General features: G+C 43.5%; 1 protein-coding gene across 1 annotated transcript in view; it reads right to left on the bottom strand.

Moving 5' to 3' along the window:
- Positions 1-12,614, bottom strand: part of dnah3 (dynein axonemal heavy chain 3) — a 47,141-nt gene that overhangs the window by 17,565 nt on the left and 16,962 nt on the right. Inside the window, exons 17-35 of the mRNA XM_038990260.1 lie at positions 12,340-12,551; positions 11,889-11,980; positions 11,275-11,389; positions 8,221-8,337; positions 7,780-7,959; positions 7,536-7,672; positions 6,931-7,132; positions 6,680-6,772; positions 6,448-6,558; positions 5,031-5,145; positions 4,711-4,909; positions 4,408-4,516; positions 3,749-4,039; positions 3,494-3,585; positions 3,163-3,382; positions 1,791-1,925; positions 1,535-1,646; positions 1,122-1,363; positions 243-343 (exon numbers count right to left, since the gene is read on the bottom strand). Of these exons, the coding sequence (XP_038846188.1) occupies positions 243-343; positions 1,122-1,363; positions 1,535-1,646; positions 1,791-1,925; positions 3,163-3,382; positions 3,494-3,585; positions 3,749-4,039; positions 4,408-4,516; positions 4,711-4,909; positions 5,031-5,145; positions 6,448-6,558; positions 6,680-6,772; positions 6,931-7,132; positions 7,536-7,672; positions 7,780-7,959; positions 8,221-8,337; positions 11,275-11,389; positions 11,889-11,980; positions 12,340-12,551 (2,875 nt within the window). The remainder of the gene's footprint in view (positions 1-242; positions 344-1,121; positions 1,364-1,534; positions 1,647-1,790; positions 1,926-3,162; positions 3,383-3,493; positions 3,586-3,748; positions 4,040-4,407; positions 4,517-4,710; positions 4,910-5,030; positions 5,146-6,447; positions 6,559-6,679; positions 6,773-6,930; positions 7,133-7,535; positions 7,673-7,779; positions 7,960-8,220; positions 8,338-11,274; positions 11,390-11,888; positions 11,981-12,339; positions 12,552-12,614) is intronic.

The following is a 12,614-nucleotide window of genomic DNA, read 5'->3' as shown; positions in this document are numbered from 1 at the left end:
ACATTAATGGATGACTAAGTGAACATTCAAGTTAAGTGGAAGTTAAGATCCACCCCTAAAAGCAGAACAATCATTTCTTCATCAAAGTATCAACAACCAGCAACCAACTTGCTATACTACCACTGGTTGACTCAACACCCAACCAGAACGGTTTGCTCCTTTCTTCCAGTCACAAAATACAGTAAGCCACAACATATTGAATTTGAGGACACTACTTCTCGAAAAACCCCACCCCCACTCACCTGCTGACCGTAGCTGGGGAGGCCTGCTCCAGATCGGCGGTCTCAAAGATCAGACTCATCTTAGCGCTCATCTGGATGATCTCGCCACTCATCAGACACAGCTACAGAGAACAAAGTACAAAACCTACCTTAGTGTTTGGCACGAGACGAACAGGGCACTCGTTATTTAATCAATGGACACTGTACTACTGTCCAAAGAGGGCAAATCATGGTAAAAGGTGACTTGGAAGAAGTAAAAAGAAAACTCAATTTACTCAAAGCCGACATGTATAATGCTTACAGTAGTTACTTGTTATACGTGCGTATGCACCTCTATAACTTCATATTATAAAGCTTATATGTTATGTCTCCCTATAACCAGATTTCCATCCAACCATTTTATGAGAGTAAAGTACATGTCAGATATTTTTTTTTTATAGAATCTTTGTCGGTAAACTTTCCAAATGTCGACAAAACAAAATACGCTAGACAAGGTGGGATCTTTTTGTGTCGGTAAAATTAATAATGCGAGAAATGGCGGTGGAAACGCTTTTATGCGCAAATATTGATATAATAACCATCATACAGAAGTAAACTTGGGTTCACACTACGACTCGGGAAAGCATACAGTTTATTAGGCTACAGATGAAATAAGTTAGGAGGATGAACTTCACATGGTGGTGAAAGTGCACAGTGATGAGCTTGATGCTCCTTTCCAATAAATATTGAGGGTCTTATTCTGGTGACATGATGATCAATGCTTGGCCTTTTATCCACAATAAGTCAATTTGATGGAAAAACATCTCTGGTGGGAAAATCTTTTTTGTAGATTTTAGAATATTTGCATGAAAATCTGTTGCCAATTGAATGCAAACCTAGTTAATGAAGCTAACTCCTTACTTTCTTGTTGTCGTCCAGCACGGTGTTCATGTTCTCGATCCACACCGCGTCGATGGGCCCGTCGAAGAGGATCCACTGGCGGTCGTCCGAGATGGAGACGGCCTGCTCCCTGAAGGAGACGGCCAGCACCCCGTCTGACCACTCGTGGCTGACCGGGTCGAAGCAACCGTACAGCTGGCCCATGGTGATGGCCTTGGGGTTGATGATCCGGTAGTCGACCGCAAACTCCTCCATCAGACCAGCTGGGGGTAAACAGGATGCCAGAGGATGGAAACATGGTGACCATAAAAATGGAATATAAAGTGTGTATCATATTTTGGTGCAATTTATTTGTTGTTGCCAAAACTGACGCTACTTATGGCTTGATAATGTGGACTTTCGATGTCATAAAGTTGCTGTCTGGTAGGACTAACCTTCAAACAGATCACCCAGGGCCCCAGCCAGGACTTTATAGGCAGAGGTCTTCCCACCCAGAGGGTCTCCCACGATCATGAAACCGTGACGCACCAGCATCATATCATACACCTACCAACACGAAAGAACCAAAGGGAGAAATTCTTACAGCATTGATCCTTATTCAACCACAATGTCTTCGAATAATAGGTGAGCTTGAGGCATCAGTGTCACTGAGAAGGACAGAGAAATGCTGCCATTTTGTTTTTGGATTACCTGGATGATTTTGCCGATGAACCAGGGCACGGGCTGGAGCTGGAGCTTGGTGATGTTGTCATTCAGGGCCTGCATGAGAAGATCGTAGTCTGGTTTGGGAAGGACCACCCCAGGGAAGAGATCCGATATGATACCCTATGGATACAATTCAAGCATACAGTCATGTGTGAAAGACTGAGAGATAGCATAAAATTACTCAGTTTGTAATGATGACATTGGTGCATAGGTGCATAGTGTTACCTAGTGTTGATTTTTCAGTGTAACATTTCTACTGTTAATTCCGGAGTGAAATTAGCACTGTAAATGTTAAATTAACACTTATCGGTGTAAATGAACCCCAGTGTTGGTTTTAATAACAAGAGTTAAACTAAAACCACACCCATCATTATCAGATTTCCCAGCATGCGCTTACTGCAGGTGTATTTTTAGAATTGTTTATTTCAATATCTATGTTTTTGCATGGTTGATGAATTTTTAATTGAACTAGGCAAGTCAGAACAAATTCTTATTTACAATGACAGCCTAGGAAAAGTGGGTTAACTGCCTTGTTCAGGGGCAGAACGACAGATTTTTACCTTGTCAGCTCGAGGATTCGATCAAGCAACCTTTCGGTTACTGGCCCAACACTCTAACCACTGCCGTATGCTACTCAAATATAAATAACATACATTTTTCTATACTAATCCAATCTGTTACTGGGGCTTGTTGCACCCGTTACTGAAATGGTTGTTCCAGTTATGATGCTTAAGGTAATCTCATATCTTATTCTTCCCAAACCTGGCAGTCATTCTGAATGCAGGTTGTAGGTGAATACAAATATTTGAGATCCCCACTCTGGCTGGATTCTAATAGGAATTACACATCACGTTGCTAGCCAGCATAATGTGACTTGATGTGGCCTGGAAACAATGAGTTTGAGGCAACTGTATTAAGGTAGAACTAGGCCCTCAAAATAAGGCCTTATGAAATACTGTATGTATTGTAATAATTACATTTTAATGATAACATATGTGCTTAGGATCTCATCTGGTAAAGGCCACAGGACTGAACATGAATGAATGCAACCACCATTTCTCTCTCACTAACAAATACAGTCATGGGTGGTAACTCATCACTCGAAAGGCACACTGGGAAATGCAAAGTGGTAATTTAACACTGAAAAGTGTGGACCAGTATGGACACTGGAACAGTGTTAAATTTAACTCTCAGTGTTGATCTAACACTGGAGAATTTGCTGTGTGACAATGATGACATTGGTTACCTAGATAGAGAAATCATGTAAAACAAAAACGGCCTGATAAGATATACAAAATCAGGGTATACCAAATCAGTGTGACAAAGCTGAATAATGCTGAAACATAAGCAACATTACTTGAAACAGAGGCACATCCTGAGCCAGAAACTTGGCCATGTTGACGTCCATCAATGCCCTGAGCAGCAGAACACTCTCGTTCTCCTTCGGGTACTTCAGTTTCAGGTTCCCCGCGGCAGTCAGGACTGATTTCACGGCGCGCATACCATAGTCGTAGTGATGCTGCGAGGACAGCTGCTCTGAACACAGGCGGTAGGTTGCCACAATCTTCCCGGCAAGACTGATAGGAACACCAAGAAAGTTTGTTTTTTTGAGTCAACGTGAGAAGTTAGAGAACTATGTATGACAAGACAACCACAGTAGATTAGTTATATATCAGTATGATTCATACCTGCGAGACTCGATAAAGCCCACGGAGTAAAGTGAGATCTCACCAATGAGACCATAGTCAGGCACCATCATAGCCACCGTACGGAAAAGAACCTGCAAGAGAAGATTGACAGCTCCACACTCCCAATCTTATTGTTTTTCTTGCAATAAACCTAATGCTAAACTAGTTGAACTATACAATGTAAATTGTGACCTATCCCTTTTAAGTTTGAAATAACTACTGTTGATCCTATAGTCAGTGGTAGATGTACTGTACCTTGAGGTTGTCTGGGAGCTCGGCCCTGCCTGCATAGCCAGGGTTCATGGTGATGAAGACAGAGCAGGTGGGATTGAGGGACAACTCGGTCCCCTCGAACATGAAGGTCTTCAGGTCCCTGGCGATGGCCTGCTGGATACTCAGCACCTGCTGGGCCACCACAGACAGCACCTCCACTTCGATTCGGTTGAACTCGTCGAAGCAGGCCCAAGCCCCGGACTGTGCCAGTCCTTTGAAGAACTTACTCATGGCCTTGTAGTCCAGGCCGTCAGAGCAGTTGAACACCACACACTGAGAGAAGCAAAGAACAAGACATAACAAATCAAATTGTAGTGAATGAATGCAATTAAATATGATACCTGAAGACTGAACAAACTTTGGGTGAAAAGTTAAGACGTAGTAATGCATTAGTAGGGCTCTCGAGTGGCGCAGCAGTCTAAGGCACTGCATCTCAGTGCTTGAGGCGTCACTACAGACACCCTGGTTTGAATCCAGGCTGTATCACAACCGGCCGTGATTGGGAGTCCCACAGGGTGGCGCACAATTGGCCCAGCGTCATCCAGGTTTGGCCGGTGTAGGCCGTCATTGTATATAAGAATGTTCTTTAACTGACTTGCCTAGTTAAATAAAGGTTAAAAAATACAAAAATGATCATGTACCTGCTTAGCCAGAGCTTTAGCAAGATCCTTGGTGGTCTCAGTCTTGCCTGTCCCTGCAGGGCCCTCGGGGGCTCCTCCCAGGTTCAGCTTCAGGGCACCCATCAGTGTCCTATGGGAACACATAACATGCAACCTCCGACATGACTGTTCTCTTTTCATAGACATAGAGTACCTTTCAATATCCTTACGGAAGAAAGTTATGTCCAGCAACTGTGCCCATGTATGTATCATTGCATTATAACCATGGTCATGACTATGTTAGTGGTAAGTCAACCAAGTCGGGGGTTACAGTTGATGACTGACCTATAGCAGCGGTCAGTGAGTGGGGTGATGACCAGGCGGCCTGAGTTGCCCAGGTACTCGTAGCCGTACTTGACAGTGGTGGTGATCATACGCAGGCGCACGTCTCCGTCCTCCCAGAAGTACCTCAGCTGACTGATCCAGGAGAAGTCATTCAGGGAGGAGATACGGTCCTCAGCCAATTTAGCTACCACGTCCCGAGCTGGGAGAGAGAGGAGAGAGTGTGTGAGTGAGAAAAAGTGTGTGTGTGAGAGATTTGGCACCGACTTCCTCTGGGGTGAACTCAGAAGAAGAACTAATATAAAGGAAAAAGTGGGACATACCGTGGACATCAATGACTGTGAGAGATCCTAAGGTCATTCTGGCCCCTCCATTCAGCTTCCCACGCACCAGCTCCACAATGTCAGCTATTTGGGCATTGCTCTTATCCACATAGGCCTTAGAATGGATCAACATATACAGTACCAGTCAATAGTTTGGACACACCTACTCACTCAAGGGTTTTTCTTTATCTTTACTATTTTCTACATTGTAGAATAATAGTGAAGCCATCACAACTATGAAATAACACATATGGAATATTGTAGTAACCAAAAAAGTGTTAAACAAATCAAAATATATTCTTCAAAGTAGCCACCCTTTGCCTTGATGACAGCTTTGCACACTCTTGTCAGTCTTTGGTCTGATGAGTCCAAATTTGAGATTTTTGGTTCCAACCGCTGTGTCTTTGTGAGATGCAGAGTAGTTATTGATCTCAGAGTAGTTTGTGAGGCGCAGAGTAGTTATTTATCTCCGCATGTGTGGTTCCCACCGTGAAGCATGGAGGAGGAGGTGTGGTGGTGCTTTGCTGGTGACACCGTCAGTGATTTATTTACAATTCAAGGTACACTTAACCAGCATGGCTACCACAGCATTCTGCAGCGATACACCATCCCATCTGGTTTGCGCTTAGTGGGACTATAATTTGTTTTTCAACAGGACAATGACCCAAAACACACCTCCGGGCTGTGTAAGGGCTATTTGACCAAGAAGAAGAGTGATGGAGTGCTGCATCAGATGACCTGTCCTCCACAATCCCCTGAACTGAACCCAATTGAGATGGTTTTGGATGAGTTGGACCGCAGAGTGAAGGAAAAGCAGCCAACAAGTGCTCAGCATATGTGGGAACTCCTTCAAGACTGTTGGAAAAGCATTCCTCATGAAGCTGGTTGAGAAAATGCCAAGAGACAAGGGGGGCGTTTGATCAGCAACTGGGTCAAGTAGGCGGGGCTACATTAGGTGAATAAGGATGTAGAGTGATACCACTGAATTTCGAAACACAGGCGCAACATCGCAAGACTTCCAGGAACGCTTGCGAAGCAGACCAAGCAGACCAAGCAGACCAGGCTGGGGTTTGTGGTTAGAGAAGTCAATGAGAGAAGTGAAACATTCTTACTTGGGCTCCCGAGTGGCGCAGTAGTCTAAGGCACCACATCTCAGTGCTTGAGGTGTCACTACAGACACCCTGGTCCATTTAAAAAAAAAAATCGAAGGTGTGCCTTTGATTTGACAGCCTGCACATGCACAGTTCGACGCAAGACGACTGTCAGACCCGATGACGTGTTTCTGTGCATGAGCTTAGCTAGCCAACGTCGCCTTGACTTGCCTACAAGAGTGATCAGGGATTTCTATAGGAGATGCAGTTTCTGCCTATCTTCATACTGTACTGTCTTTGGTAATGCTATGTATTATGTGACTCACGTGCAGGGTATTGGTCTCGATGGCCTCAGAGACCTCACTGGTCCAGAAAATGGACGAGGCACAAATTACAACCTGACCAGGCCACTGCAACACCCATTTTTTCCTGGGGACCTGCAAAATAATCATGCATAAAAAATAAATAAAAAATAATACATTTGAAGTGTAATTGTCCAAAAACATTTCAATTGACATTTTTTACATTTTCTAAATTGTATTTATGTCTTTACTGTACCTCGACATACTGGTCCACTCCTTTGTGGATGACATCTCTAACGCTGGTCATCATCATGCTTTCCACCTGCTGTAGCCACTTCTCCACCATGCCCTGCATGGGACCACACCACACAGTCACATCACTGTGTGTGTGTGTGTGTGTGTGTGTGTGTGTGTGTGTGTGTGTGTGTGTGTGTGTGTGTGTGTGTGTGTGTGTGTGTGTGTGTGTGTGTGCCTGAATGCATGTGTGTGTGTGTCCTACAATAGTACCTTAGCTTTGGCAGGGTAGAGCTTGGTGCTAAACGGCACTAACTCCTTCTCAGAGCTGATCATGCCAGTGATCTCCATGTCCTCGGTGAACTCCAGCTTGGCGATACCCTCGAAGCACTTCTTCAGGTGGGGCTGGACACGCCTCGGGTCCTTTGTCTCTGACAGGATCTCCAGCAACTCATCGTTGGACAGGAAGAAGAACCTGTGGATTAGATTCAGTCAGAGGTGAGTCCGAGATGACAGCCTATTCCCTATGTAGTGCACTATAAAGGGAATAAGGTGCTCTTTCAGACACATCCCCCGACTCATTGCATTTTGATTGGAGCATAAGCCATTCACTGTGATTGAATTGAAATGTACCCAGTTAAATACTAAATCAGTTGACAGTTCTGACAGTTCTCCAAGGGCATGACTCTTCAAGGGCTAAATGGGCTACACAATCTTAACTCACAAGTCTCCCATAGACATGAATACATACAAGGTTGACGTAAATGCTAAAATACACACATTTCACGTGAGCATTAACATACAGTGGTACTTACACTGAAGAGTATGTCAAAGCGACAGGCAAGTTCAAAGAGAATGTTAATAGTTGTTCGAGTTACCTGGGGAAGAATAGTCTCTTTTTCTCCAGGTAGGTGTTGAGGCCTCTCTGGATGTCCTCCAGAAATACATTGGCCTCCTCGAGACGGCCCAGCATGTTGGCCTGGTCTGTAGCCACCAGCACACGCGTGTCCTTCATCTGAACACACACATACAGGGTATTGGTCAAGATAAGGAAATCCCCACACACATATAGGCACGCACACACACGCACACACAGTAATTTCGGGGGTGTGTGTGTCTCACCGCCTCAGCGATGATATCTTTCCAGTATCGGTCCACGATGGCAAACTTGCGTCCCTCCTCAGGCATCTGGGCGATGATGTCCTCAGAGCTGAAGATGGGCTCCAGGTAGAGCCAGGTAGCTTGACACTTCAACATGGAGTCCAAGATGTCCTGCATCATCAGCAACTTCTCCTCCCATTGCTGAGAACAGGGGGGAGAAGGGAAAATAGAGATTTGAGATTGAAGTGAAAAGGATAAAGAAAGTGAGAGGTAAGAGAAAGAAGAAAGAGGGAGTGAGAAAAACAGAAAGATTTAAAAACCCTTAGAATGAATGTACAATACGAACGTACATTACAGGAGAACATTGGCTAGTATCAATTTTCATGGCCATGAATGATCTCAACTGGGATGTCACCCAATCCAGTAGACCAGAGATGACAGGTGGCAGTGTGATGATCCTACCTTACAGTCAGCCTCTATGGGCTTGATGAAGGGTGACCCTCGCATGGTCTGGGTCTTGATGACGTGGTCGTCTAGGAGCACTTGGATGTCGTCCACTGCAGATACAATACTCGTACCCTACACTCGCACACACACACACATGCGGAATAAGAGATGGCTTCTTTCCACACCCAATATCACACAGCACACATCAAACTGAACCAGTCTGGCCTATTAAAGGCCCAGTGCTGTAAAAAAACATGATTTTCTGTGTTTTATATTCAGTATCAGTCAAAAGTTTGGACACACCTACTCATTCAAAGGTTTTTCTTAATTTTTTACTATTTTCTATATTGTAGAATAATAGTGAAGACATCAAAACTATGAAATAACATATATGGAATCATGTAGTAACCTAAAAAGTGTTAAATATTTGAGATTCTTCAAAGTATCCACCCTTTGCCGTGATGACAGGTTTGCACACTCTTGGTATTCTCTCAAACACCTTGTCATGACTTTTCCTCCTGAGTGAGGATCAAAGAGAGCCCCCCCACCCCCCTCTCCCACCAGAGAGGAAGGGGGGGGGTGGTTTTATGATTTTAACGACCTATCGTAAACTTTCTCTCTCTTGCCTTTGCAGTATTGAGAATGGAATGTCTGAGTGTTAGAATAGAGAGAGACTTTGCAGTACTTTAACATCAAAAGATTGGATATTGAAACAATATTTCTAACATAAACAATGTGGGGAATGGTTGGTGGGGATCGAAACAATAATCAAGTCATATAATTTAGCATTTTGTGATGTCATTACGGATGGTATAGCAAGATAACTGTATCTTTAAGAGCTTTCACAGTGTAGTTATCAGATTTGCATCTAAATGTTGTAAAACTTATATGATTAAATATGAAACTAGTTGTGAAAAGATTAAGTGTGATTTTGGCCTTCTAGATGAGAATTGTTTTTCATGTAAGCTTTTGCCGAGTCAGTGACCACGCCCACGTGAGCACAGACATTGTGGCAACGTGATGGAACCGCCCTCCAAGGCGAGTGCATAAAAGGACTGCTAACGAAATTTACAACAGACCAGTATGCGTGCAGTGCGAGCTGAATACGTTGAAATGGTTGCAATTTAAAATACAGACTAGCGTGACCGACAGCGTGAGCTGAATGTTACGAAATGGTTAAGACCCTCTGAAACTCGACGAGTGAAGAAGGCAAAGACTATACCAAACATTCTCAGTCTGCAGCTGGGTAATGTAATGTAGTCTAGAACTTTGACAAAAAACACGAGAAAGATCCCATTCAAGCAACCATTGGAACGTCTGAAGGATCCATTCTAACAAACACTTCCAGAACAAAGCAGCCTACTACAACTTAACTGCCATCCAGGACCTCTACACCAGGCGGTGTCAGAGGAAGGGCCAAAAAATTGCCAAAGACTTCAGCCACCCTAGTCATAGACTGTTCTCTCTGCTACCGCACGACAAGTGGTACCAAGTCTAGGTCCAAAAGGCTTCTTAACAGCTTCTACACCCAGGCCATAAGGCCATATGGCTATCCAGACTATTTGCATTGTCCCCCTCCCACCCCCATATCTACGCTGCTGCTACTCTCTGTTTATTATCTATGCATAGTCACTTTACCTCTACCTACATGTACATATTACCTCAATTAACAGGTGCCCCCGCACATTGATTCTGTACCGGTACACCCTGCATATAGCCTCGTTACTGTTATTTTATTGTTGCTCCTTAATTATTTGTTATTTTTATTTATTTATTTATATATACACATTTTTTAAATTATATATATTCTTTTTATTTTTTTAATATTTTATTTAACTAGGCAAGTCAGTTAAGAACAAATTCTTATTTACAATGACAGCCGAGCAATGGACATTAGTCATTGTGAGACGCAGAAGTGAACGGATGATCTCTGCATGTGTGTCTCCCACCGTGAAGCATGGAGGAGGAGGTGTGATGGTGTGGGGGTGATTTGCTGGTGACATCGTCAGTGATTTATTTACAATTCAAGGCACACTTAACCAGCATGGCTACCACAGCATTCTGCAGCAATACGCCATCCCATCTGGCTTGCCCTTAGTTGGAATATAATTTGTTTTTTAACAGGACAATGACCCAACACACGTACAGGCTGTGTAAGGGCTATTTGACGAAGAAGGAGAGTGATAGAGTGCTGCATCAGATGACCTGGCCTCCACAATCACTGAACCTCAACCCAATGGTTGGGATGAGTTGGATTGCAGAGTGAAGGAAAAGTAGCAAACAAGTGCTCAGCATATGTGAGAACTCCTTCAAGACTCTGAAGCTGGTTGAGAGAATGCCAAGAGTGTGCAAAGCTGTCGTCAAGGCAAAGGGTGGCTACTTTGAAGAATATATTTTGATTTGTTTAACACTTTTTTGGTTACTACATGATTCCATATGTGTTATTTCATAGTTTTGATGTCTTCACTATTATTCTACAATGTAAAAAAAAGTTTAAATAAAGAAAACCCCTTTTGACTGGTACTGTATATTTCCACACTATGAGGTTGGAATAATACTGTACAATTGTGAAAATTATGATAATGGCCATTTAGTGTAAGAGCTGTTTGTTTTGGTGGGAATTTTGGCCTACCTGATGACATCACCAGGTGGTAAATTAGTTAATAGACCAATAAGAGAGTTCCAAACCTCTGCCTATAACAGCTCATTTTCAGTTTACCCCTCACACCAGTCCCAGGCAGTCCTAGCAAAATTCTTGCTTGAGAAATTGCTCTTGCTAAGAAGCTATGTGAAAACAATCACAATAAGGTACTTAATTGTTACCCAGAAATTATTTGATATTGAGATAAAAAACGGCTGCATTGGGCCTTTAAGAAAGTTGATCCTGTCTAGGGTGTAATAGTATCTAATATTGGCATACTTGATTACTTTTTAATAATTTAAAAGTCCAGATGGCAAATTCTGTAATTAGTTAATACTGTATGTGTGGGTGTGTGTGTGTGTGTGCGTGCGTGCGTGCGTGCGTGTGTGCGTGTGTGCGTGTGCTTTCGCGTGCCTGCTGCTGCTTACCGTGTCTCTGTAGGCGGTGAAGGCAAAGCGGAGCTCAGCCCATTCAGCCTTCATTTTCTCCATGGCCTTCTCCAGAGAGTACTCCTTACTGGCAGACGCCCCTATCTCCTCAAGCCTGAGAGTCGAGGAAGGAAAAGTCAGAGACAGCTTCACATTGTACAGCAAATCACAACATAACACATTTATGGAAAAGAGCAGAAACCCACTGAACACGGTAATATCACTCGGGCTGGGACGATACCAGTATCGCAATATTCTTTCCATAGCAAAAATGAAAACACGAAGCAGAGCATACTCTTTGGTCCTTTATAAACCTGCTGTATATAAAATATTGTGTGCTATAGCTTGGAAAATAAATGGATGACAACATAATGATGTTTGCTCCCAATATTAGGGCTGGGTTCCTAAAGAGGTAAGATCCGCTTTGTGTTTTGTTTCCTTGCCACGGTATTAATGAGTAAGGTGCTACTGGTATAATACCACATTGAATCTCATTATGGTAATAAAACACCAATACAGTCCCTGTTTCTTACCAACAATTATTTGGATTTCAGTTCCCTCCTATCTATCGCAATGCTAAGGCAGAGTGTAGTGTAGGAATGAGGGGTTCTTACTTGTCGGAGAACTTGGACAGGCCCAGCTCCACCATGTTAAACAGTGAGGTGTCCACATCTGGCTTGACATCGAAGCCCACGATGGTGCTGATCTGAGAACAGGACACAGAGAAGCATCAATTATTCATCTCAGCTTCAAGGATCACAGGTATGCAGGACTTACTGACCATCTTATCTGAGGTTGAACTGTCTGGTACTGATAAGAGTTGTACTGTGGCTACTGACTGTTTATGATAACAAAATTTTTCAAAAAATAACTAAATGTAACCCGTTTTCAGATGTGACCCGTTTTCAATGTGACCCGTTTTCAACTCCAATTTTAGGACAAGCTGACACTGTTTTGTAATGTGTTATCATACATAAATCCTTAAAAACACATGATATTCTGTCTCCGTGTTCAATGTTGGTGCTCTGCTTCAGAGCTCCAGAGAGGGAGGGTCAGGGTACTGACCCTCTCCCAGTGACGGTCCTTGATGCCTGGATTACAGATGGTGGTGAGGATGGGCAGGTGCTGCTTGAACTTGTCGATCTTGATCTTGAAGCTGTCGGCTACGCGGCGCGGCCCTGGCAGGTCGGAGAAGGACTTGGTCAGCTTGTACATGGTCCTCCACATAGTGACCAGCTCTTCTGAGATCTTCTCAGCATTCAGGTGGAGGAAGGGACCTGGGGAGTGAGGCGCAAGATGAGAAAGTACACAAACAAGTAAGCAAACAAACAATCGTTTCG

Source organism: Salvelinus namaycush, chromosome 4, assembly GCF_016432855.1.
Source record: "Salvelinus namaycush isolate Seneca chromosome 4, SaNama_1.0, whole genome shotgun sequence".
Classification (NCBI taxonomy): Eukaryota; Metazoa; Chordata; class Actinopteri; order Salmoniformes; family Salmonidae; genus Salvelinus; species Salvelinus namaycush.
The sequence above is the reverse complement of the archived record's forward strand: the minus strand, read 5'-3'. Positions and strand labels throughout refer to the sequence as shown.